This window comes from Phacochoerus africanus, chromosome 8, assembly GCF_016906955.1.
Source record: "Phacochoerus africanus isolate WHEZ1 chromosome 8, ROS_Pafr_v1, whole genome shotgun sequence".
NCBI classification, from domain to species: Eukaryota; Metazoa; Chordata; class Mammalia; order Artiodactyla; family Suidae; genus Phacochoerus; species Phacochoerus africanus.
The window spans coordinates 106,088,959-106,116,516 of record NC_062551.1 but is presented as its reverse complement, the minus strand read 5'-3'; the positions used below and the strand labels follow the sequence as shown (position 1 = coordinate 106,116,516).

The 27,558-nt window shown below is 36.5% G+C and overlaps 1 protein-coding gene across 1 annotated transcript in view; it reads right to left on the bottom strand.

The window, feature by feature from the left end:
* GREB1L (GREB1 like retinoic acid receptor coactivator) overlaps positions 1-27,558 on the bottom strand; it is a 268,658-nt gene that overhangs the window by 116,728 nt on the left and 124,372 nt on the right. Inside the window, exons 2-4 of the mRNA XM_047793881.1 lie at positions 21,155-21,262; positions 6,534-6,693; positions 6,120-6,317 (exon numbers count right to left, since the gene is read on the bottom strand). Coding sequence (XP_047649837.1) covers positions 6,120-6,317; positions 6,534-6,690 — 355 coding nt within the window. The 5' untranslated portion in view covers positions 6,691-6,693; positions 21,155-21,262. The remainder of the gene's footprint in view (positions 1-6,119; positions 6,318-6,533; positions 6,694-21,154; positions 21,263-27,558) is intronic.

The following is a 27,558-nucleotide window of genomic DNA, read 5'->3' as shown; positions in this document are numbered from 1 at the left end:
TGTGAATTCTTTTAACAATTTAAATGAATCTGCATTTTATCATTCATAATGTCATCTATGTCTATTTGAACAATAGTCATTTATACATGTGAGTTATATAATGAAATCTGTTCACAAACATTTTTTAGAACCTATAGATACCCAGAACTCTTAAAAATATCTCTGTCCCCACCTCCATTAAAGCAGAAAGACTCCAGGTTTGAAAGTTGGGAATTAATGGTGATGATGTTGATAATATTAATGGTAGTTAAAATTTTATAGAGCACTTAACATAAGCCAGATCCAGTACAGATTATCTTATTTAATCCTCTTGACAACTCTAGCTAGGTACCACTATCTCCTTTTCATATATGGAGGAACTAAGGCTCAGAAAGGTGAGAGTGTTTGTCTAAGGTGTTATATAATGAGTCCCATAATGTCCAGTGATGCATGACATGGAAAGTTTGCTACATAAAAACAATTGAAAAGCATTATTACTCAACTTGGCAAGAGAAAAGCTACAAAAAATTGTAATCTAGAGCTAAAACCATGAGGAGTGGACACAGACTTTCTCAATGAAATTCTAAAATACTAAACCTAGGAGGCATTTAAAGTCCTTAAAGGAGCACTATTTTTTTCTAACCAGAAAAATTATTTACATGTATAGACAATAAACCTAGAAACATATCTTCTCTAGTAGGCAGCACGTTTATTTTGCCTTTCTCCAAAAGGCAGAACACATGAAATATCTTTCTGAATGGTGTAGACAATTCAGTGATTAGATGTTCATGGTTACCTACTGATTACCTATTGAAAACAGGATGCTTGAGGAGCTTTCTCTGTCTCTAAGAAGTAGTACTGCAAACTTTTAAAACTTTCATTCACTCCATATTAGAAAGAGTAGACAACTTTGTACCAATTTGTACCAATTTGCAAATTATTACAAGCTTTTTAGAATATCAGAGCTATATGGAACCTTGTATATAGGAATCAGGTTTCTAAAAACAAATAATTTTTCTAATATCCTATTTTTAAAACAGAATGTTCTGAGGGATTTCCATGCTACCTACATAGGGATAGTGGAAATCAGCTAAGTGAACCCAGGACTCACTTGATTGAATCTCATATCAGTGTGTTGTTTTGATTAATTACACAATTTTAAATTGCTTTTATTATCAGTCACATGAATTGATATGTTGCTTAATTTATACTCATAATGGGCTTTTGGTTAGTAATGGGAAGCTCAGGGAACGTGGATTGTGTTGGTGGACATAGTCATTTTATAAATGTACCTAAGATGTTCTTTGCCACATATCAAAGTTAGATTCAACCCTAGTCCCACTCACTATAAAATTATATAAAATGAACCAATATCTTCCAGGGCACCAAAAAAAAAGAAAAAAGAAAAAGCAAATGTAAGGTAAAATTTTAGTTATTTTGTAATCTAATTTGACTTTTCATGTAAGAAGGAAAAAACTACCTATTTTGGCAGTATGTTATTTGCAGAGAAATTCTGCAAACAGCAACCTGAAACTTTTTAATCGTGTAAAGCAAAAATAATAAAAAATAAACTAGAACATCCTTTTATTCTAAAATGCAGAAATATCAAAGTTTGGGTATTGACTTTTTTTTGAAGGTGGGAAATATTTAAATACACTTGGCTCCCCATCCTCACCCCACTCCCAAAGCATAACATTTTATTTTTGAATTTGTCAACAAAATATGCTTTTCTTATACAACATTTAAAGTAAATTAAATAATTACTTGATAAAATGCATACTTTTTTCTCATGCAAGAATAATCAAAGAGCATATTAATATGCTGATCTATAATAAATACTTTCTACTTAAAACTTTTTCTTCATCACATGCCATATAGTGACAATTAGTCTAAAAATTCCTAAGGGGTTCAAAATTTCCCTACTGGTAAGGGAGATTTGTGAGGCAAAGACTGTGTAACACTAATCTACCCCAATCTCTTTAGTATGTAGATGCAGAAACTAGGGCCTATAAAGGTTAAGAAAACAGCCCAAGTCAAATAGCCAGCAACCTGAGAAGTTGGGACTGGAACCCAGATCTCTGGACTCCAGGTTAGAGCCTGCTTTGTCCTTGTTGACATCACTCTGACTCACAGAGTGTGCCACCATCCCTGGTCTGATGTAGGACCCTCTCCTGGCCTGCTTCTTCCTGGCCTGCCCTTGCTGAGTCTCATCACCAACTTTCCAGGCTGAGTCCTAGGAGGCACTTGACACACCAGTCCTAGCCAGCCATGTCAGCACCCACCTATTTCACAAGTAATGATGAATCCTTAAAATTCATGGCTTTGCAAGCCACAAAGGTATACTGTGATTAGAGAGCAACATTTCTGATGAGCTTTCTCAAAGCAACACAGCCAAAGAATGATTAAGGGGGAAAAATACAATTTTGGTTCTGGGCTAAACAGGGATGGAGTAGAGAAAACACAGTGTGGAAAATATATGAAGAAAGCAGGATTTTCCCTGAAAGAAAGATGATTTCAGAGTGATTTATCTGACATAATGAAAACTACACAGTCTGCTCTAATTAAGAAGCACAGGTAGATTTCCACACTACAGCCTTTGAAGGTTTTCCCACTTATGATATGAGGACACCTAGAGGCAAGAAGAAATATTATCAAATTATGATTGGATTCTAGGAGATGGACGTTTTCTCATAGAGGAAACAAATGTCCTCCTCTTAAATTTTTTTTCAAGAAGTGCTTGTGAAAATGAAAAGAGAAAGTGTCCTATTATGATTAAAAAAAAAACCCTATAATGATGGAAATATACAAAAGGGGCACAGGAACCAACTGAAATTGCTCCCAGTGGCCCAAACTGGAAAACTCTGAGCAAGAAAATAAAGTAGTATTAGATTATAATTCCAAATATAAAATAAATATCCATGAATATAACAATATAAATAAATGCCTATATAAATTAACAAACGAAGGAGAAGAGACGAATTTCCATGCAGTAGAATTTCAAATAATTAATGCAGATACTCTGCCTTCAAGGAGGTGGAGCATAACTTTCCATTCCTTAAGTGTGGGCTGAGTGTAGTGACTTATTCCACAGTCCGGAGACAGGACGGGGTGGGGTGGGGGTGGTGGGTGGAGATAACACTGTCTCAGCTAGGTGATCACGGTCAACATCAACAGTCATAAATCATGGTGATAGTATGTACCCTTGATACAGGGTGATGAAAATGGCACTCTACCACTGTGATCTTCCTCAAACACATAACCCCAGTCTAATCAGGAGGAAAAACATGAGACAAATACCAGTAAAAGTCTCCTAGAATATATTTAACTAACAATCCCTATGACCAATAATCAGGGTTATCAAAAACAATGAAAGTCTGGGAGTTCCCCTGTGGCACAGTGAGTTAAGAGATCTGGTGTTGTCAGTGCAGTGGCTAGGGTCAGTATGAGGCGCGGGTTCAATCCCCGGCCCAGGAATTTCCTCATACCATAGGCATGGCCAAAAAAGAAAGAAAGTCTGAGAAACTCTTATAGCCAAAAGGAGCCTAAAGAAACATGACAACTAAATCTAATGTAGTATTCTGGATAGGATTCTGGAACAGAAAGAGGACACTGAGTAGAAGCTAAAGAACCTGAATAAACTATGGACTTTAATTATTACTAAAATAACTAATAATATAAGATGTTAACAACATAGCAAACTTTTGGATATATAGAAACTTTATACTATTTTCTCAATTTTTCTGTAAATCTAAAACTGTTCTTAAAAAATAAAGTCTATTTTTAAAATGTCCTATTTTATCTTCTTGTCTTCCATTTAGTCACTAACATAAGCCATAGAGGCAATTTAATTAAGAGGAAGAAGAATAGGAGAGAAAGAGAAAGCAAGGCTGAGTCCTGGAACAGGATCAGGAAGAAATTGATCCAAGGCCAGAAAGAGTTCCAAAATCAGGGGAAATTCCTAAATTCAGTTTGCACTTATTCTGAGAATATGCTCACCTACCAAGGATCTGGTATGTTTCCTCCAGACCTTCATTCTTGGGATTCAGAGCAGCTAATTATTTATAAAATGTGTCATCAGGGATTCCCAATTAAGGAAAAAAACACATTATACAAATAGGGTTTTTTGTTTTTTTTTTTAGGATTAAAAATAAGCTGTGTGTCTGTAAAGAAGTAGCTAAAGAATCTATGAAATCTAAGTGTATTTCAAAATCTGCAGGATCCAAAGTTCTATTTCCCCACTATCAGAAATATGTCAGAATACAAATACAATAAAGATCAAATATTAAGTCTCAAAACCTCAAATGAAATGAAAAGAAACCTTATTGCTCCCTTGTGGGCTAATTTTAAATGACATCTAAACTAATTCTGGAGTTCCCGTCATGGCTCATCGGAAACGGATCTGACTAGTATCCATGAGCACGCAGTTCAATCCTTGGCCTCGCTCAGTGGGTTAAGATCTGCGTTGCCTGAGCTGTGGTGTATGTTGCAGACGCAGCTCAGATCTGTGGCTGTGGCGTAGGCCGGCAGCTGTATCTTCAATTAGACCTCTGGCCTGGGAATTTCCATGTGCTGTGGGTGTGGCCCAAAAAAGACAAAAATAAATAATTAAATAAAATTAAATAAATGACATCTAAACTACTTCTGAAAGAAAGATAGGGTCTTTCTTCTAGAGGCTATTGGAAGACCTGGAAAAGAGTACCTGAAGGAAGGATATAAGCCTGTTTAGTGTATGCAAGGAAAGAAAGATATATTACTGGGCACACAGATAGCAATTTATTTGACAAACCTGCCCCTAAACAAGTTTCTTTTTCTGAGAGTAATATTAAAATACTGCCTTAAAACCAAGACTCTTTCAAGCAAAAGATTTTAAAGAGGAGTCACAGTACAGAGTCCTACTTTGTAAACTTCATCTGCATTCCCTTAAGAAAATAGCCAAGGTTTTCACTTCACAGAACCAGATTTGCATTCTCCAATTATCTCCAACTTGAAGGTTACAGAGTAATCTAAATGGGGGAAGGGAAAGTTTACTGAAACAGCTGTAAACACAAACTAAAGTAATCAAAGCAGTATTGGGAGGCTTAAAATTTGGTGGCCTCTTTTAGACAATCAACTGCCTCCCAGCAGGGTAGGAACCTACACTATTCCAATAATTTACATAAGAAATTAGCAACCAAAATTTACATCTGAATGGTAACCCCCAGAAGCCCATCAGGTGTTAAGTATCTGCTTATCTAAATTGCCTCTAAAAATAGCTTTACCTTCCTTTAAGATTTAGGTAAATAGAGGATTTCCCACGAAGGAAAGGTGGTATGCTAAAACAAATCCAGGCACTTCATTGCCCTATTTCACTGTCATTTTCATAAGGAACATTTCAGGGATGTTCTGCCTCTGAGTGAGCAGACTCTTAGAACTACCTTAGAATGAGCCAAGCTGAAAGAGCTATGGACAAGCTATAAACTATCAAATTATGAACTAATTAGACATCAGGCTAGGATGGTCAGAAAACAGTACTGTATACCACTAGATGGAGGGGAGAGAGTATAATTTACGTTGTTACATTACCAAGACGACTAAATGCTGAAAATGTTTTATGTAGGATTTTCATTTCAAAAGTGTCATTAATACCTTGGCAGAAGAAAAGGTTGATGAGATAAATAAAATGGGATTATCAAAATATGTTCATTTTAATTACCTATAGATAACAATACACTGGATGAAATAAATGGAAAGGTAACATAAAACACCTGATATCCCTGTTGCTGTCTTGAGAGTCGGACAGAAAGAAGTAGGAAGAACACTTTTGAAACGTTCCTAATATAGTAGCATTCTTGCAGGAAGCACCCGAAGCATTGAAAAAGTCCTGACCTAGGTCTAGGCTTGCCTTTGCCACATACCATCTCAGAGATTCTCAGTCTCTTCATCTATAAGATGGGGCGATAATGCTTGTCTTTCTTAATAGACACCTGCTATGAAGTCACAGGCCATAATGCAAGTGAGAGCATAATCATTCCTCATTCCTTTCTGTAATTACTGGTTTCCAGCCTTGAGGACCCTGTGCAATGACTGGAGACTAGCCAGACAATATTAGAGGAACTGGAGAGAAAAAACAAACAAAACAGAACACCAAAATGGAAACCCACCATCTGTAGTGCAAGACCCTTCTGGGGCAGGTTTTTGTGAATAGGGAATTGGTGGGCTATTCGAATCAGACATTTCTTCATCATCTTCGTCATCTTCCATTTCATTAACTGTTAGATTGTTAGAAAAATCCAGGCTTCCATTTTGAGTGTAGCGGTGTACCAAATCTTTATCCAGATCCTCCACCTTGGGTTTGACATCTGGGTAAGCAAATAAATCACAGCTAATTTAATTAAAAAAAAAAAAAAGATGCTTGTGGGAAAATAACCCAAAGAAAAATGCAGTTCTGAAAGATATCCGAGGACAGGGAGACTGGCATTAGCTAACATTTAACCCACTTATTTCACAGGTCCCCAGATCTGGAATTCCCCTTCTTTTTAAAGGAGTCTAGAAACGTGTGGGATTGAGAAACTTACCTGCAGATGAGAAAGAATGCTGGTCAGGGTCCAGGTACAGCTGGGAAAAAATTGGTCGTGGTACCACACTACTACATCTGAGAGAGGCTTCTATGGAGTTGTGAAGAGCTTCCTCAAATCGAGCAGATTTCAGCTGCCCAGCATATGAATTCCCCATGGTCTACACCACCCCCCAAAAGAAAAAGAGAGAAAGGAGAAATTGATATCATTAGAGGGCTATACGTCTGCAAAGCACATGTGTAGCTGATATAACTATATTCATCTATCTTAAGATAGGAACTATATGACCTTTACCTATATTTCTTAAGACAACTTATCAATTTATCTGTTCTATCACTTTTGCTTCTTGTCTTTACAGTCCAAACCCATTTCAAAAAGCCCCTTTAAGGGATCTTGTATCGGAGAATCAAACTGTAATAAATGCTTTAAGTCAAGGTTCTCCAACCAGTAAATCAAGATTGACCTGTCAGTCATGAAGCTCAGCATGGTGACAATGGAGCCACACCTTCTTCGACTGGTGGGCTGCCATAACCCCACAGGAACACCAGCAGTGGTTTCTGAGTAAATATTGAATTACTTTTCTCTCTACTAATATCTTAATACCCTAGGAAGCAAAATGATTCTTCTCTGGAACAAAAAAATGAAAGTTTTATGATAATATATTTGATAAATTCTTGAGAGCAAGATTCGAGCCTTTTAAAATTCAATGAACTTGTTCATGCATTTTCAGTATTTATTTGAAAAACAATGTTATTTCTTTTGCTTAGTTTTCATCACAATCTTATTTGAGACCCTTTAGGAAAGTATAGAACAAGAAGTTTTGAAGCAATCATCTTTACAATAATAACTAATTGTATTGGCCATACCAACAATTCTCAAAGTATGATCTGAGGTCCCCAAGACCCTTTCTGGGGTCCATAAGGTCAAAACTCTTTTCAAAGTATTACTCAGGTATTATTTCCCTTTTTCATTCTCATTTTCTCATACACTCATAGTGGAATTTCCAGAGGCTATATGATGTGTGATATTGCAACAGATTGAATGCAGAAGCAGACAGACTACTATTTTCACTAACTTTTTAAAGGAAACATCGTCATTTTACTTAAAATGTTATTAATGTGGATATGTAATAGGTTTGTTGTTAATTTTTGTGACCATAGCCATGCAAAAGTTCCTGGGCTAGGGATCAAACCTGAGCCACAGCAGTGACAATGCCAAATCATTAACCACTAGGCCATCAGAGAACTCCTATTATTACTTTTTAAATTAATAAAATAAATATTTAAAATTTATCCTCATTTTTAATTTCTAATAAATATAATCCACATTTGTTTTTTTAACAGTATAAAGCATTTATGAGATGAAAAGTCTGAGAACTGTTGGGTAGACAGTATATTAGGCACTTTCTAAAAATTATTTTGTTTAACTCTTTTCCTCAAGTTAACCTCTTCCCACTTCACAGATTAAAAAACCTGATGCTTGGAGAAGCCAAGTGACTTGCTCACTATTACTCTGCTGGTAAAGGTCAGACCCAGCACTCAATACTCAGACAACAAACCCTGCACTCCTAGAGTATGGGTTCAACTTGGGTAAATCTCATTTCAAGAAAGGCAGTTTTGAGGAGTTCCCATTGTAGCTCAGCGGTAACGAACCCAACTACATCCACAAGGATGTGGGTTTGATCCCCAGCCTTGCTCAGTGGGTTAAGGATCTGGTGTCGCTGTGAGCTATGGTGTAGGTTGCAGATGTGGCTTGGATCCCACACTGCTGTGGCTGTGGTAGAGGCTGGCAGCTATAGCTCCAATTGGACCCCTAGTCTGGAAACTTCCATATGCCACAGGTACAGTTCTAAAAAAAAAAAAAAAGGCAATTTTGAGAATATCTTAGCCCCACTTATCTCATCAAAGAGAGGGGATAGATATTAAATATCATCTGTATCTCCAACTCTGACGGACTCTGTAGAGAACAGGCTGAGAGGAACCTGAGTGTTTATCAGGCTCAGCAAGAAAAGGCAGCCAAGATCCAGGGGTGGTGACTCATGAGCAGAGAAGGGGCGATGCAGAGAACATCACAGCCCTCCTTTCAGGTTTCCCAGATTCACACAATGAGCCCCACAGGAGATTCTGGTGGCCCTGGACTGCCGTTATATATAGAAAAGAAGGCTTCCTACATGATTCCTGGTATTAGTGAATAGCATACAGAGATTTCCATTAGTGTCTCATTTATCGAAGTTTTGTTAGAGATTCCTATGATTTGGAGGAAAAACTGGAATCATATTTTGGCAACCTTTCCCTTGGTAGGTAATAAAAAACTAAATGACCAGGTTATTCTTCACAAGAAAAAAACATTCTATAACTATGTGAGGTGATGGATGTTACCTTAATTGTTGCAATCATTTTGTAACCTAGTCATATGTCAAATAATTATGGTGTACGCCTAAGATTAATACAACATTATATTTCAATTATATCCACTAAAACTAAAAATAAATAAATTACTAGGTTCTTACTTATAATAAATATATACCCCAAGGTATACATATAATACTCAGTTAAAAGTGGTATAAGTGAAAGAAAATCAACAAAGCCTGTCAAAGGAAATTTTCCTGATACACTAAGTTTTGTCCAAGCATCTACAAACCCCACCACTATAACTATAAGCATTTAATTTTTCCTTTTTTGGCTTTATTTTGAGGGGGCCACACCTGTGGCATATGGAGGTTCCCAGGCTAGGGGTCAAATGTGAGCTGTAGCTGCTGGCCTACACCACAGCTACAGCAACTCAGGAATCTGAGCCACATCTGTGACCTCTGCCGCAGCCTGCAGCAACACCAGATCCTTTACCCACTGAGCAAGGCCAGGGATCGAACCTGAGTCCTTATGGATGCTAGTCAGATTCGTTTCCACTGAGCCACGACGGGAACGCCAACATTTAATTTTTTTAAAGCTCAAAAGCAATTTATTTTTGGAGTTCCCTGGTGGCCTAGCAGTTAAGGATCTGGCATTGTCACTGCTGTGGCATGGGTTCAATCCAGGCATGCTATGGCTATGGACATGGCCAAAAATAAAAAGCAATTTAATTTTCAACAGAACCACACATGACCAGAACGGGATAAAGATTGGAGGAGAAATATGCTGTGTTACTAGTTTATGCATAAGTTAAAATCCAATAGCCATTTCAACTTTCTTCCTCACTGAAGGGAGAAAAATACCAAGAACTAGTACAGTCAACCATGGGATTTCTTACCCATGGAAAATAATGGAATAACTTCAAAGGTGGATGGTCAGCCTTTCTCCAGATCACTAAATGCCTGGAAATCTTGCCTCTTCTTAATATATTACCTACTCACCAAGTTATCTTTCTTTCATCACTGAAAACTTACATTCTCTAAAAGATCTTTTTGGCTGAATAAAGGCGTGCCCAATTATACGTGGAAGATTGCACAAGCTCAATCCCTTTCATTTATACATAGTTTAAGGAGCAATACGACAGATATATCAAATAAATATTATTCTAGTTAAAAATATTAAATCAGCCTGGTTTGGTGCCCCATTTCTAGCCTTTCCCCTTCTCTGCAGAAAGACGGTCAAAAGAAGAGGGCAGAATAAAACAGGGAACCTCTATCACTGGTAGCTTTAGGAATCCGGACTGGATCAGTAAGGAGAAGAGTAGCTGGGGAAACAGGGGGTGCCTCTCCTCAGTTCTTCTGCTGAAACAGAAAGGAGAAGCAATATGCACTGAGGGAGGCTTCTACTTGATCAGTAATGTTTTTATTTCCTTTTTGTCAATGGTTTCATGGTTGATAATTACTGTATTATTAATGCAGTAATTAGTTGTACAGTAGTTAAAGGAAAAACTTCTCCTTGTCTCCTGTGTACTTAATTCCCCCAAAGACTTTTTAGCATTAAAGCATTGATTGGATTTCAGAATATATATATATTCTGACTTTTCAAATGTTCAGTCATATGTGAAGCACATAGCACCGTGGTAGGTGTCTAGCAGGCAGATGATATAGCTGGTAATGGTCTAGTGGTAACGGCAGTAGCAATCATCATCGTCATGATTGCCAAGAAACATGAAAGGGAACATTCTTCTTTGAACCATTATAATAAAACAGTAATATGGAGAACTTACGAATTACCAGGAATGTACTATCACTGCCCCCATTTTTAGGACAACTGAAGCCTAGAAGAGTTAAGGAACTTGCCCAAGGTTATACTATGAGGAAATGGCCAAGACAGGAGTGGAATCTAATCAGTCTTCTACAGCAGCAGTTGTCTCAGGCTATCTAATCATGGATGCCCTTCATTGTTAAAACACCTACAATAATAACCTAATTGGGTAAATGGATACTACTCAATTGCCAAGCCTAAATAAATAAATAAATAGAATTAAGAAAGAAGGTTTTTGGGGGTTCCTGTCTGTGGCTCAGTGGTTAACGAATCTGACTAGGAACCATAAGGTTATGAGTTCGATTCCTGGCCTTGCTCAGTGGGTTAAGGATCCGGCATTGCTGTGAGCTGTGGTGTAGGTTGCAGACGTGGCTCGGATCCCGCGTTGCTGTGGCTCTGGTGTAGGCCGGCGGCTACAGCTCCGATTTGACCCCTAGCCTGGGGAACCTCCATATGCCGAGGGAGCAGCCCAAGAAATGGCAAAAAAGACAAAAAAAAAGAGAAGATTTGGGTTTGCTTGTCTACACATATCACGGCTGCCAGACAAGGCTGACAAGGCAGTTTTAAAGTAGGATATGGGACTAACAGGCACAAAACCAAGCAACAACTTAAAAAATCGGAACAAATAAAAAACACCACCTCTCCTCTCAATTAAAAAAAAACCCCAAGCCTCACTGTAAATGTCAGATTAAAGGTAAAGGTGACAGAGTGCACTTCACAAAGAATAACTACATTGCCCCTCAGAATCTCTGGAGAATGGGTCCCAGGACTCAGGTGGATACCAAAATCCGTGAATGCTTAAGTCCCTTATATGAAAAGACTAGTACACTTGGCTCTGCAAGTGGGTAGGTTGACTGAATCCTTGGATGCAGAACCCATGGATGCAGAGGGTGAGCTCTGCACACATACAGGTGGGGAAGCACAGATCTGCCCTAGACTCCAGAGCATCAGATCAATTTGCATCATGTCTCCTGATCTGGAGAATTCTCTTGACAATACCCGTTCCTCCCCATTGTTCTTAACTTTAGAATATGCAGTCATGTTTCATTAATTCATTATGCGGCAAATCTAGAAATCATAAACATTATCAACTGCCCCAAATATTAGGAATGTTTATACAATTCTTCCTATTTGCCTCCAATTTTCCCTTCTCTAAAAGAAATTACAGTTTATCTAGCAAAGACGAGAAAGTTTTCTAAAGCTCAAACGATAAAAAGAAATGAATTTGAGAAATGTATCTTCCTTTGTCTTTCTTTTCACACCAGTGTAAAAAAAAAAGTGCTAGATTTTAGATATTTCCCTGTTACCATTAAAAAGTTAACACAATTTGGAGTTCCCGTTGTGGCTCAGCAGGTTAAGAACCCAACTAGTATCCATGAGGATGCGGGTTCGATCCCTGGCCTCAGTAGGTTAAAGATTCAGCATTGCCACAAGCTGTGGTGTAGATCACAGATGCAGCTTGGATCCTGTGTTGCTGTGGCTGTTACAGCAGATACAGCTCTGACTCAATCCCTAACCTGGAAACTTCCATCTGCTGCAGGTGCAGCTCTAAAAAGAAAACTAAAAAAAAAAAAAGTTAACTCAATTTATTTCAACTCTCCTCCCCCATCCATGGCAAGACAATTTAGGTAAGCAGGAGTCACAAGAAAAAGATTATGATATTAATTCGATATGGATTTACCAGAAATTTAATAAATATATTTTCTTGTAAAGATAATATTTATGCAAAAAAGAAAAAAAAAGCTAGAAAGTACATACAATAAACTGTTAGTATTTATTTATTGATGGCATTGTTTTTAAATGATCTTTCTTTTTTCTTAGTGGTATCTTTCAATTTTTAAAGTAGTTAACAATATTGTAGCGTAACACAGTAAATGAAAAGGAAAATATCATATAGCAACTGAACTAATTCTAACTCTGTGATTATTCCTAGTTTTAAAAATAGACATTATGAAGTAAGTCAAAAAGAGAAAGACAAACATGATATGATATCACTTATATGTGGAATCAAAAAAATGGCACAAAAGAACCTACCTACGAAACAGAAACAGACCCACAGACATAAGAAACAAACTTGTGTTTGCCAAGGGGGAGGGAGGGGGTTGGGAGAAGGATGGAATGTGAGGTTGGGGTTAGCAGATATAAGCTATTAAACATGGAGGGGATAAACAAGATCCTTCCTACCGTGTAGCACAGAGAACAATATTCAATGTCCTGTGATAAACTGTAATGGAAAAGAATATTTTTTTAAAGTGTGCATACATATATATATATACAAACATATATATATATGTTTGTATAACTGAATCACTTTGCTGTATAGCAGAAATTAACACGGCATGGTAAATCAACTATACTTCAATTTTAAAAAATATTGATAGCTATATAAATGGAATTATTACTCAAAAAGATGGCAAGAACAACAGAACTTCGAAGTGAACTCCCCTCCCCCATACCTTGCTGGTACTTCAGGATTCCAGAGGAAATAAAATTCATTCCAGTGCTTAGACTGAGAACTTCCATTAAGATCTCGTGTTTTTACTACACCTTCCAGTATAAGACTCCAAAATATTTTCCCCCAGGTTTGAAACACTTGGACTAGTCCAACCATCTCCCTCAACAAGATCTTTGACCAAGTATAAATATTTTCAAGGTACTGCACTTGGGTTACTAATAAAAGTTGACTTTTAAAACCAATTACTTGGAGAAGATAAATGATAAGGAAAAAATATTTTTAAAAGGCTTAATCATAGTTTGTGACTAGTAAGAACAAGAAAACTGCTACTTTTTAAAAAAATCATGTACAGTTGGCCTTCATATGTGTGAGTTTCTACATCCAACCTCAAAATCAGTCCTCAGTTGGTTAAATCTGAGGATGCAGAATCCCACAGGTATGGAGGGCCAATTGTACTAGCCATTTTATACATGGGACTTGAAAATCTGGGATTTTGATATCTGGGAGGTCCTGGAAACAATCCTCTGAGGATACCCAGGGAGGACTGCATATGCTAAAAGAAAAAGAACTATATCTGAGATACTACCCTAGAACTGCCTGGTTTTAACAGCAAATTAAGTTGTGCTAGATAGGGATATATAAATTTTTAGGTTTCAAATTTGTAGTTCCAAGATTTGTCTACTGAAAAGTCCCAGAAGCAACAACAATAACAATAAGCACTTCCCAATACTCTGTGGTTTCTTTTCTTTTTTCTTTTTTAGGGTCACACCTGCAGTATATGGAAGTTCCCAGGCTAGGGGTCAAATCGGAGCTATAGCTGCCAGCCTATGCCACAGCCATAGCAACACTGGATCCAAGCGACATCTGTGTACATCACAGCTTGTGACAACGCCAGATCATTAACCCACTGATGGAGGCCAGGAATTGAACCTGCATCCTCATGGACACTATGTTGGGTTCTTAACCTGCTGGGCCAGAAAGGGAACTCGGTCCGTGGTTTCCTAATACCATTCCCGCTGAAAAGAACCAAGACTCCTTGAAGGCTCCAATTCCAGGTCTGGAGCACAAAATGCTACATCAGGAACTACACATTAGGTGGTTAGCTGAATTTGTGAATGTGGAACCACAGATACTAAGGACTGACTATAAGACTTGAACATTGTGGATTTTGGTATCTCTGGTAGATGGTGGAACCAATCCTCCCTTGGATATTGAGGGATGACTGTACACACAGTGAGCCTTGCACCAGAAAGTAAAGAAGCCATCAGAGATGAAGGGGTCATGTCAAAAGACACAGAAAACAACATGAAGGGTTGAACATAAAAGAGAATAAATGGAATGGACCAAAGCATATTTAAGATATTAAAACTCACAAATTAATTTTGCTCCTCAAGAGGAAAAACAGAACTCCTCTTGGGAAACAAAACAAAACAACCCCCCCCCCTCGAAAAAAAAAAACAAACAAACCCTAAACCAAGCACCTGATTGAATGCTACTAAAAGGGAATGGAAATAATGAAACATTTATCCTGGTCTTCCTGTACTTCAAAGAAACTAAGCAGTCCTGGTTCTTGAGAGAGTTTTTATTTTTTCCATGAAGAATTTCAATTAATAAATGTAGAGGGACTTCCCTTTGTAGCTCAGAGGTAACGAACCCAACTAGTATCCATGAGGATGCAGTTTGATCTGTGGCCTCGCTCAGTGGGTTAAGGATCTGGCATTGTTGTGAGCTGTGGTGTAGGTAGCAGACACAGCTAGAATCTGTCATTGCTGTGGCTGTGGTGCAGGCCAGCAGCTGCAGCTCCAATTTGACCCCTAGCCTGGGAACCTCCATATGCCGTACCTGCAGCCCTAAAAAACAAACAAAAAAACTACCACTTTGCAACCCTTAATGCAAAATTCATTTAGGCAATAAGAGTAAATGAAACCATTAGATAAAAGGTTGGTGGGGAGGAATTAGGCTGTCACTTCCTGAACCACTGATAAAGTTTAGAATCACTACAAGTGAGGCAATGAGACACCCTGTGCCTCCCCATGGGAGGTGATATGAAGCACACACAACACCTAGGATGAATTTCTGCCAAAGGGTTTAAGAAATGTAGTCAAAACTCTAGAGCAAACTTTCATTTATGGGATGGAGGACCAAGTTAAATGAAACCACATGGAAACAGATTCAGAAAGAGGGACACGTGGACAGAGTGGCTGATCTAGTTTCTGCAAAGGAGCCAAAGTTTGTGACAGAACTAGAATTCAAATTTAGACTCAAAAGGCCATGTTAGTTTTTTTCCTTCACTAAACCAAGCTATTGAAAATAGAAGAAAAGGGAGTTCTTGCTTTGGTGCAGTGGATTAAGAACCTAACTGCAGAGGCGTGGGTTCAGTCTCTGGCCTAGCTCAGTTGGTTAAAGAATCTGGCATTGCCACACGTGCTGTGTCTTGGATTCAATCCCTGGCCCAAGAACTTCCACATGCTGAGGTGTGGCCATAAAATTAAAAAAAAAAAAAAAAAAGTAAGGAAGAAAGGGAGGGAGGACGAAGGAAGGAAAGAGGGAGGGAGGAAGGGAAGAGGAAGGAAGGAAGGAGGGAAGGAAAGATAAAGAAAAAAAGGTGAGAATGAAAATGATACAATCTGTGTGTGTGTGGTTGTTTTGGGTTTGAATTTTTTTTAAAAGGCACAATTGATTGACTGAATGCCAGGCATAACAGTACATAGACAATTTCATATAACTTGTCAGTTTTTTTTTTTTTTAAGGCCACACCTGAGGCATATTGAGGTTCCCAGTCTAGGTGTTAAATTGGAGCTACAGCTGCTGGCCTACACCACAGCCACAGCAACTCCAGATCCAAGCCGCACTGGCGACCTATACCACAGCTCTCAGCAATGCCGGATCTTTAACCCACTGAGCGAGGCCAGAAATTGAACCTGTGTCCTCGATACTAGTCAGATTCGTTTCTACCGTGTCACGACGGGAACTCCAACTTGTTGGTTTTTTGTTTTGTTATCTTTTCCCATACAGATGTTGTGACTCACTTTCCAAAATTTAACAATCATCCACCCGGCCAGGCAGCATTTATAGATATCCAACTACTGAAGTGATTAAGCACACAGGCTCTGGAGTCACATGACTTTAATTCAAATCCTGCACCCACTACCATGTGCAATACTGGCGAGTTATTTAATCTCTCATGTGTAAAATGGGGTAATACAATCGATATCATAGGCTTTTGTGAGAACCCATGAGGTTTTCTAAACATGTAATGTTTTTAGAGTAGTGCCTGGCTCAAAGTAAATGCGCAGTAAATGTTAGAGGTGATATGTAGGTTTATTTATTTATTTATTTTTGTCTTTTTGCCAGGGCTGCTCCCTCGGTATACGGAGATTCCCAGGTCTAATCAGTGCTGTAGCCACCGGCCTACGCCACAGCCACAGCAACTCGGGATCTGAGCAGCTCTCGGCAACGCTAAATCCTTAACCCACTGAGCAAGGTTGTGGGTTGCGATCGAACCCACAACCTCATTGTTCCTAGTCGGATAAGTTAACCACTGCGCCATGATGGGAACTCTGTTTTTTTTCTTTTATTTTTAAAACTTGGTTCTACATTGAAGATACTAAGAAAAGTAAGATGTGCTTCCTTGTATGTGCTGGACACTGCAGTAGACTTGGGGGCATTATTCTAGGAACAAATGTAAAAGTTCCAAAAGCTGGTATTTGGTAGTATATACATTTCATTTATTAAGACATTTTATAATCATATATACAAGTCATTATTGTCCCTTATAGCTATCAGATTCTTTGACTTTGTATAAGAAAATTACTTGCTATAGGCACTACTGCTTACCGGCCCTTTCTCTGTTAAAAAATATTCACCGATAGATAATGTATACCTACTAGGCCAAGAAATCAAACATGGTTCTTGCAAGCACATAGTCACAGTTCTCTCTTTTGTGCTCGTTTTGCATTTAATTTATTCTTTTAAACTGATATTTGTTGCTCTTAATTATAATTAGTTGGGTCTAGTATTTGTCTGACTCCATTAAATTGAAATCGCTTGGGGCAAAATATTTTGTTTACAACTGTAGTTGAGTAAAAAAAAAAAAGAATATATTGAACTTTTTTGTGTTTTATCCAATTTCACATTAAACAGGTCTGAGGAGATTTTATCTCTTTTCAAGCACATTCCAAAAAAAGGACAAAATTAATGATGCATTCAAAACAAAAGTGTTCTATTTCATTTTTATTCATTTTCCTTGTTGAAAATCTTTAGAGAATGCAAACAGATTAAAATACAAAATTTCCAACTTCTTTAAATAGTTCTTTACATTTAAATCTGGGTGACTCTCTTTTGACAGTTTCTGAAGCCAAAAGTATTTTAAGTACTGACATAAAAACCTAACCTTAGAAAGTTTACTCTAAAATTAAAATTTTTTACCAATATATTTAAAGATATGCAATATGTCTTAAATTGCTATAGAAATAATTCCTGTAATATGCCAATACATTTCATAATGATTATATTAAAAGTATCATAATTAAAAGATAAAGGACAATGCTATTTTTCCTTTGTGACGAGGAGTTACAAGTTACTACTGGAAATTTTTACTTTCTTCCTTGAAATACCAGAAATTCTTCTGTAAAATAAACACATCTCGTCAAGAGTCTCTGGAACTAGTATAATTACCAGAGGCAATCCCTGTGTTAGATCAAAGAAGCAAAACAATAATAGGAAACGTGTGACCTCTACCATGTCACCAGAGACCAATTTTTCAACAGGGAGAAGAGTCAATAATCCAGAACAGAAAACATTAAATAACCAGAAATGCTTCCAAAGTGTGGCTTACCACATCCATCAAGACTGCCACACTCAGTTCAGAGTCTCCAAGGTTTCCAAGAACAAACTTATGGGGATTTATCACGACAATCATTAAAATTTGCATAAAACACCAGAGGCAAAAACCAATTTCCCATTTGCAGAGTAGAATTTCAAAAGATACTAGGATAATTTTCCAAATTTCATTGGATGCTTTAAAAACCATAATGGGAAGAACACAGATGTTTAATCATTTTCCATATAATATTCGCCTAATTTTTCTTATTTACCTATCCCCATTTAATTTTCCTAAGAAGCTGTTTGGAAAGCAGGCTATGAATATTAACCAGATCAATATAATTAGTAAGAACACATTAAAGACCTGCAGATTTTTTGTTTTGTTTTGGTAATACTGAGTCACTAAATCTAGAAACAGGGCTTTGGTCTTCTTTGTAATGTGTGTGGTTGACTAATAAGAATTATAAGGGTGCAAAGAGGGGTAAAGAAATTCCCCCTCACAGTAATTACAGTCAAATAGAAATACATTTAAAATTGATTTTTAAGAGGCACTGCAAAGAAAATCGTTGCTTTAGAATCAGCAAAATCTGACTGGTTTTCTTAGCTGCTACTGCTGTCTTCTTTCAAAGTCAGATATAAGGTAGGATTGAACATGCATATATGAATTACTTAATTTGTAAACACCCTTCTGCTGGTAAAAGAGGGGCTGAGCTTAAAAGAAAAAGCACTGGCAATTCAAAGCCACCATGAACATTCTGTTCAACGGATGTGTTGCTCCTACTACCTTCATCTTTCCACTCTGTCATTTGCCCCTGACTTTCCATCTTCTTATCTTATTAACGTTGCTAATTGTATTTGTCAGTTTTGCCACAATTTCAATGCTACTTAAACAGCTGTGGGTTTTCTCTAGGCAATTATCAGTCACTACACAAGTTTCTGAATTAGTTGTTGAAAGGCACTTTAACCTTGAGAAAATAGACACAGCATATTGCACAGCTAAGCCTTACATTTAGGTATATGTGGCTTTAAAATGGATAATTATTTAAAAGAATTGGAAAAATTCATACACACACATGTAATTCCAACTTACTGTAAAGTTAGAAATTAGCACGAAAATGCTTAATAAAGTCTCTTCTATACTAGCCGTCATTTTATCTTTCCCCCTTACTATACATGTTGCAATACACACACTCCTCTTCTATACACACATATAAAGTGTATAAACTGAACATCAAAATATCACCAAATTCCTCTGCCTTTTGCTACCTATCTGCCAGGTAGCAATACATTTCCAAAGTCTCCTCAATCACATAAGTGGTATCTTGAGGTCATGGGTTGTGTGGCAAAGATCTCTTACCACAGGCAAATTTCCCCTCTGTCTCCATTTCCATTCAAAAAGAAAATTCTTTATTTGCTTTTCTTATTCTCTATTCTTGACTCTGACATTGATTTTCTTCTTACTACTACAAAATGCACAAGAAACACAGTAGGGGGAAGCCCCAGGTTTAAGGTTCTTCATCAACTGATACCCACTTCTATGATATACGACTAAATTAAAAAAAAAAAAAAAAAAGAACTTCTGTAATCCTAAGACTAAATGGCACTTCATTGATTCCCCTTTTTTGTTAAAAATAAATTCAAAGAATTTTTTAGAGTTAAGTTTTGGTGTTTTTAAAAGTTAATAATATCTTGCTTTAGAGTCAGTCAAAAGCTTGTTAAAATAATTTTAAAATTAATGTAAGCTCATTCCTTACCCCACCCCTACCCCACCTCTCACCAAATTCTTGCCACATTTTGCTCCAAAGAAAGAAAAAGGTGATATTTCAACACTGTAAAATTCTTCACTGAGAGACAAGCATTGAAACGATAAACATTTTGGAAAGCAAAGTATACTCAAACCCTAACTGTTCTTTCAGACCTATATTGACTCTTATAGTAGTTGCCAACATTTGGTAAGGATTATCCTTCCATTAGACAAAAGCAAGCATTCCTTAGATAAATCAGGAGTTTTTGCCATGAGACTCATAAAACCTTTTCACAACACAGATTTTCAAGAGAATCCTTTAAGGTTTTAGGAGGCTGCTCCTTTTACTAAGTAACAAAATACACCCCATGGTGTCTCACTGACCCCACTCAGCTGTCCTTTGACCTCTTCAATTGTTGAAGCCTAACTCCAGGGCCTGCAGAATTTGCCTCCCATATCAAAAAGGGGAATGCTGCTTCCTCCTAGCACCTGGTGTAACAAAACGCAACAGTTCTCCCTCTCGGGTCTCCTCCGCTCCCTCTCAGGCCCTTTTCCAGATGTTCCAGGCCCAAATGTTAAGCCAATACTAGGTTTCAGGATCTGTGTAGTCGCTATGAAGGAACAAACAGGGACAGGGCTGAAGTGGCAATGACCCTCTTGTTCTTTTTGGCCTCAAAAGGATACAACAGGTCATAAAAAAGGAAAAGATCTTTGGCCTCTCTTGGAAATGCCAGGCTATTTAGGCACGTTGTAACTTGCAAAAGGAGGGAGCTGGTCTTGGGTTATGCCCTGAGAAACCATAGTTACCTTAAACAGTATCCCTAAATTCTCAATTCTAAGCAAACTTTTGATTTACTTTGATATGGGGGTGGAGGGCGGTGTGGGGGGGAAGACAGTATTGGCTTTTTTCTTTTCTAAATAAAAAGGCTTCCGAAAATAGAAAAAGAAAATGTTTATAAAGCTTTTAAAACCTACATCTTAGGATCCTAATTATATGATAAAAAAGTTTAAATATATGTGATCATTAGAGATGGTTTGGGTTTTTCTGAAGAGGACAATAATCTAGATGTCTCTCTTATTAGACAACTTGAAAGATAAAACAACAATCAACAAAGCAGAATCAAGAACTGAATTTGTACTGTCTTAGTTTAGGTATACGGGGAAATATAACCCAGAGGCTGCTGTAAGGAAAAAAAAAAACAAAAAACCTTAAAGCTGAGAAAGCGTTTTGGGTTTTTTTTTTGTTTTTTTTTTTTGGTGGAGAGAATGGGGGAGGGGAGAGGAAAGCAAGGAAGAGAAGAAATGGAGGTAGAGGAACCAGTTTAATTACCAAAGACAGCAGCTTTATTTAAATTCTAAATATATTCCAAAATTATTTTGATCTTGAAAACTTTGGAAAAGGGGGCATATTATAATTGTACAATACCTTGGTTTATTTATTAACATTTTTGAGTCACGTTCATGATTAAGTTGAGCTGTCAACACTTCAGGGAGCCTGTTGCCTAGATTTTACTTGTTTAAAGCTTTTTTGTACCTGCAAAAACATAAAAAATAATATATATATGTAAAGACATGAATTAATTTCCAAAAGCATTATATTCCACAAAACAGTAATTTAAATATTTACAATTCAACAAAAATTCCAATTAGAAATGGATTATCCAAGTCTTACACAACTCCATATATATCATAAATGGCAAATACAGATACTCCTCCTTCTTAAATACTCCCCAAATGATCACTCTTTATTCTATACACTCAAAAATAATTTCTGTTCTTAGGATTTCCCTCCACTAAATGTAAATTAAATAAATCTGTTTAGTCTGCATTTTGGACAGGAGTCACCATAATGCTTAAGCTCCAGATGATTTTTATTTGGGGGAATGAAATTAGTGGAAGATAATTTTCTTACACTAAGGAGTTTGAGTTTTATAATCTCTGGTGCTTGACCAAAATTTATCTTCTCAAAGAACTATCAAAAATTTAAGACAACTAATACTGATTAAAATTACTTTTCTACTTTTTCAAATGAATGCTTTAATATTATCCAAGTAAGAAAGCCTGCAAAATTAAAAAGAGCTAGTGTTTCCTACCCTTTTGAGTAGTGTATTCCTAGAAAAAAATTAAACTAAATAATTATAGTTATATATAACTGGTTGAAAATTACAGTGTGCATATTATTCTCTATGCTAACTACATTATGGTCAATATAAACTATTGCATGAAAAAGAAAGGAAATATAGTCATAAAGCTTCAAGTAAAAACGAATCATTATTTATTTTTATACATAACTTAGAAGTATTTCTATTTTGTTACTGTGTCTAAAAAGAAAATAAAAGAGGACTTTCCTAAGAATGTACTAATTTCAAAATGCATACTCACGACACTAAAATGTTTAAAATAATGTTAACACATATTTTCTTAAAAAAGTTTTCATTTTATTCTCCTTTTATGCCAACTTGAAAGAGAGGAAAGAGAAAAGAACCATTTTAGATTTTGAAATAAAAATATCCTACCTCTTTTACTGTCAGAAAAATGTCTTCAAGCAAAAGAATAATTAAAAATACAAGACCCAGATTTTCAATCTCATTTATTTTCTCACCCACTCACCCCCAAATAGACATCTTTTTCTAAATCAGAGGAGTCTTGCTCCCAACATCCAAACCAAAATTACCCCATATGGTCAGCAAGGTCAAACTGCATTACTGCCAATGAAACTATATGACTCCACAAGGACCTTAATGATTTTTAAAAAAGTCAGTAATCCAATTCCAATAGCTCCAGAGTCTAAAATTGCTAATTTTTGGCCACGTGCTGCACACTTCACCTGCTAGTAATGACATTTTTGTATTTTCTTCTAATTACACTCAAAGCTAAGACCTTTGGCCCCGGGCCACAGACCCCTATTCAGGCTGCACATATTCTCTTAAACGACCTGATCCTTTGTTGTCACTTACTCTTTCATCTATTATTTACACCCATAGAGAAGGAAGATACTCCACCATTTGTATAGCTTAAAGCTTCTAATCATCTTAATTTCTTTGCCTTTCAACCTATGGTCTTTTTCATAGACAAATGCCAAAAAGTTTGACAAAATCATTTTTTTCAACCACATACTCACCCCCACTTCCCCTTTCTTACTCCTCAATTAACCTGCTTCCTGTTCCTTCTCTTCCACAGGAGGGACTTTGTATCAGCTGAGATTCACAAATTTTGACTTTCACCAACAAAGTGAATTTCTAAACATGATACAAAATCTCTACCTTGTTCTCACAGATCGATAATGATTATATTTCTCTCATTAAAGAGCCTATTAAATTAAGTGGAAGCTTACTTAACATAATATCTGTCCCTAGCCTCCCTAGGACGGGAACATAGAATTTTCAGAATTTCCCTGTAAAAATGTCAAAGAAGCTTCAATAAACAGTAAGGATGTTAGTTATGTAGCTTAAATTTTTCAAACATTTTATTTTCTACTGATGCTCAAATGTTTACAAGGAAAGAAAAAAAGAGGAAAGAAAGCATAAAGAAAAACATATCTAAAGAAAATTTTACAGATTAAAGAATTTTTAAATCTTTACATTTTAAGACTACTTCCCCAAATAGCAAAATCCTTATATAAAACATTCCATATCATTATAATTTGCCAACATTTTCCCCACACTTTTTAAAAATGTCCAAACACATTTCGAAAATCCGAAGCACAGAATTGTTTACCATGATGCAGATGTCCCCTTCAGATCACAGTAGCCACCCCAAAACTCTGATTTCCAAGACGTTTATAAAAGGACATCTGATCCATCTTTGCTCTCTCTTCCTCTATTGCTCAGCTTACTCTTGATTTCTAACAGTATTTCCTTGTTGTCTGTCCTCTCTGCAGACCCTGAAACCCCTTGTCTTTTCTTAATTTCACCATTTGCTTCAACCAGCAGCTCACTGGAGACCCATCCATCTTGTAATGCCTAAAGTGACAGATGCTCTCAGGAACCACCACACTGCTGAGTGAACAAAAGATAACATCACCTCTAGGAACTCCAGAGAGAAATACAACTGCAACCTTAAGACAGGGGCTGACTTGACAGACATTGGACCATAAACCTCTTCTAAGCGAAAAAGAAAACAATTGCCACACACACAAAAAAAATCTGACACAATCAAAGGCAGAAAAGAGTGATTATTTGTGGATTGCCTTTTCACTCTGTGGCTCACTTTCCTCCCCCCTCAACGCTTTTATATTGGGGCAATTCACTTGCCAAGAGGCAAGAGAAGTTCTTGTGGCGGGGGGGGGGGGGGGGGGGGGGGGGGGGGGGCGCTTTCTCGAGTATCTTCTTTCATTCAACAATATTCAAAGTGAAATTCATTCACATGTGTTTCAGTAAATTTAAGATTCATTGTACAGCATCCTTAAGCCTGACCCATCCTGTCTGCATAAAGCAATATCTAGACTCAGAAATGCTGGCTTGGTTCTACTGCTGTGAAATGCATATGCATGCTTTGCAAATTAAATACACATTAGAAATTAAAAAGCAACCTGTGATACAATGTCAACAATATGTCAGCTCATTAAAAAAACCCTCACCATTCATTCATCAGACAACCTCCAGCTTGGGTTAAAGATATAGTTAACAAGAGGATTCTGGGAAGGACTAGAGCTCTCTCTCTCTCTCTTTTTTTTTAATAACAAAGAAAAGGTCATATTAATATCTCCCTGCAACTAACTAATGACATGGATGCTGTAGATGCAGGGGACTCTGCTTGATGCCATCTAGGTTTTTGTGGTTTTGGTTTTTATTTTTTAAAGTATCTTATTTAAAATCTTAATGCAGCAAAGGGCAAATTTAAACTCTAGCATTTAAATTTAATTTTAAATTAACACCAACATTTAGATAAATACAGTAAAGAGAAATTTTAGAAGAATGGAAAAACAAAAACTGACTTGGAGGGCAATTAAGAACATTGTGTGATCAATGTCAATTATGAAGATTAACAACCTGTTTTTATAATAGCTCTCAAGCAACACAAAATTCTGCTGCAGCTAAATAAATACGTTATTTTCAAACAGGGTGAATGATAACAAATATCTTTGTTAAATCTAAAATAAAGAGCTAAATGCTCAAGAAAAGTTCTGTTAACCTTATTTTTAAGAAGAAATGTCATTTATAATGACATTATTTCTTTAATACAAATATTTCAATTTTTCTTTAAAATTTTGCACAAAAAAACCCTTAAGATACAATTATTTTTCTTTGGAGTCACTAATGACTCTTCATCCCTATTTTACTTGAAAAACATAAAATTTAAAATATACTTTTTTGTCTCCTACATTTGAATTATTTGTAGGATAAAAGAAAAATTTTCAACTTGGTAAATCAACATCTTTTTCTTAAACATTTTTTGTTTCCCTTATTTCCTCAAACACTTCAGTGTATCTGTACAAATAAAATAGTACGAATGCTTCACAATCTCAGAATTTCTGGTTTTTATTTTAATACTGGAAAAATATAACACATAAAATAATGAAACGAATATATACAATTATATAACTCATTGGGGAAAAAATTAAGTAATTATAGACTGCTTATTAATACATAAAAGATTTGTTCTAATATGGACTTGATCTTTAACTAGACAACTTTGTTTAACACTGACCTTAAGTAATTCTCTGAAAAAACTCCTGATCCAAAACTTTGGCATTAATATTGGGAAAGAGACATGACCTTGAAATGACAGTTGCATTGCAGAAACTCAAAAAAAGACTCAATTAAAATATCTACTTTTAAACACAATAGGATCAATATTGCATGCAGGAAAATACACCCCTGTGGAAAGTTCGTATTGCCTGATTGATCAAAAACAAAACAAAACTTCTTTTTTCAGGGCTTCTTCCAGATCACAGTCAGTGCCAGAAATCCACACAGGAAAAAAATCCATCAAAATGAAGCCCTAAAAGGGTTTACCCTTCACCATCCTATTTGCACTTCAAAACGCTGTAAGTCCTTCAGTTAAACCCCAGGGCTGAACCATTTCAATAATAAGAGAGGTGGCCAGCAGTGATTTATCTCCCATTTGGCCTCTGGACAGAGCTGTAATGTCTAGGAAGCTTCCCTTCCCTGACTCGAACCCTCCCCCAAGTCTCGACCTTCATTTGAGCCACTTTGGATCTGTAATACCTTATAAACAACTCATACGTTCCTTCCAATCAAATGTAAGAACAGTTTGTAACTCAAGATTTGAGTACATTTTCTTGGCGATGCTTTCACAACATGGAATGCTGCTGAGGTAATTAGAACATTGAAAATATCAGGTTAAATTTCAGGTTCTCTTTGCTGTAATAAGCTGGAGAAGAAACTTCCTTAACATTAGCCTCCCTCTTCTCACACATGTTGATTGCTGTCAGAACTTAAACTTTTTCAATATACACTTGTATGTAACTTTTGGGCTACATCAGCCAACTTCTTGCAGTAATGTTCATGTAAATTTAAATCTCTGCACTATAAAATATCTTAACAAATCCAAAAATGTGGAGATTTCACAGGTCACAGACTCCTGGGTCAAAAAGAACTTAAAAACAGATATCAGACCACTACGACTCAACTGACTTATTCTACACCTCTTATCAAATACCTATGAGAACTGTCATCACATACACACACACACAATTTTCCTCTAGTAAAATAAACACCGAACAACATCATCAGTTATTTAAATTGAATTACGGGTTCCAGAAGTTATCATATGTGAAATAGTGAAGCTACTCCTTAAAAGTGGAGACTATTTTGTCACTAGGCATGAATTTTTTCTATTTCAAAATTATGTTTATATGTTCAGAGAAGATGAAAAAATATATGTACCCTTTTCCCTACCTGTTACTGTTTTCTGTTTTCATTTAAATGAGAGGAGTTTGTTTTTCTAATTGATTCTGATAAATTCCATTTGAATGCCACATCAGCAACTTGCCCTAAATGAATGATTCCACTAAGCTATTCTAGTTTTACAAGATGAAAACTTTCAAGCTATTGCAACAACTTTATAAATTTAGAGACTTCACAGTATAAATGTATTTCATTTAAACCTAATATAAATTAAGAGAAGTTTAAAAGAATAAAATTAAATATGACTGATAGCTAAACATACAAGAAGTACAAATTTTTGTTAATTAAAATAAAAGAATTATTTATGTTTTTGGAGGTGTTTATCAATAAAAATTATTTTTCTTCCATTAAAAATATATGACTATTTTATACTTCATTAGCAAATATTTTTCACTTTCAGAGCGCCAAACACCACAAATCATGAAAAAACCAACATGCACAGCAAATGACTTTATTGTATATGACCAGGTCAATGAATCTCAGATATGCGTGTGAAGTAACAAAAAAATTCTATCTGCATATATAAACCAAAAAAAATGAGCTGAAAAAAAACCTCACTGAAACAAATTTTGTCACCAACAACAATATTCAGGAAAAGAAATTTCTTTTTCTTTTCTTTTTTGTCTTTTTAGACCCTTGGCATATGGAAGTTTCCAGGCTAAGGGTCAAAATGGGAGCTGTATCGCTGGCCTCGCCACAGCCACAGCAATGCCAGATCCAAGCCACATCAGTGACCCACACCACAGCTCATGGCAACACAACGCTGGATCCCTAACTCACTGAGCGAGGCCAGGGATGGAACCTGCGTCCTCATGGATACTAGTCAGATTTGTTTCCAATGAGCCATGACGGGAACTCCCAAATTTCTTAACCTATCACATGACATTAAAAAAAAAAAAAGCTTTCCTTAGAGAGTCAACATGAGTAATTGATCCACCACAGAGGAAATATTCAATCT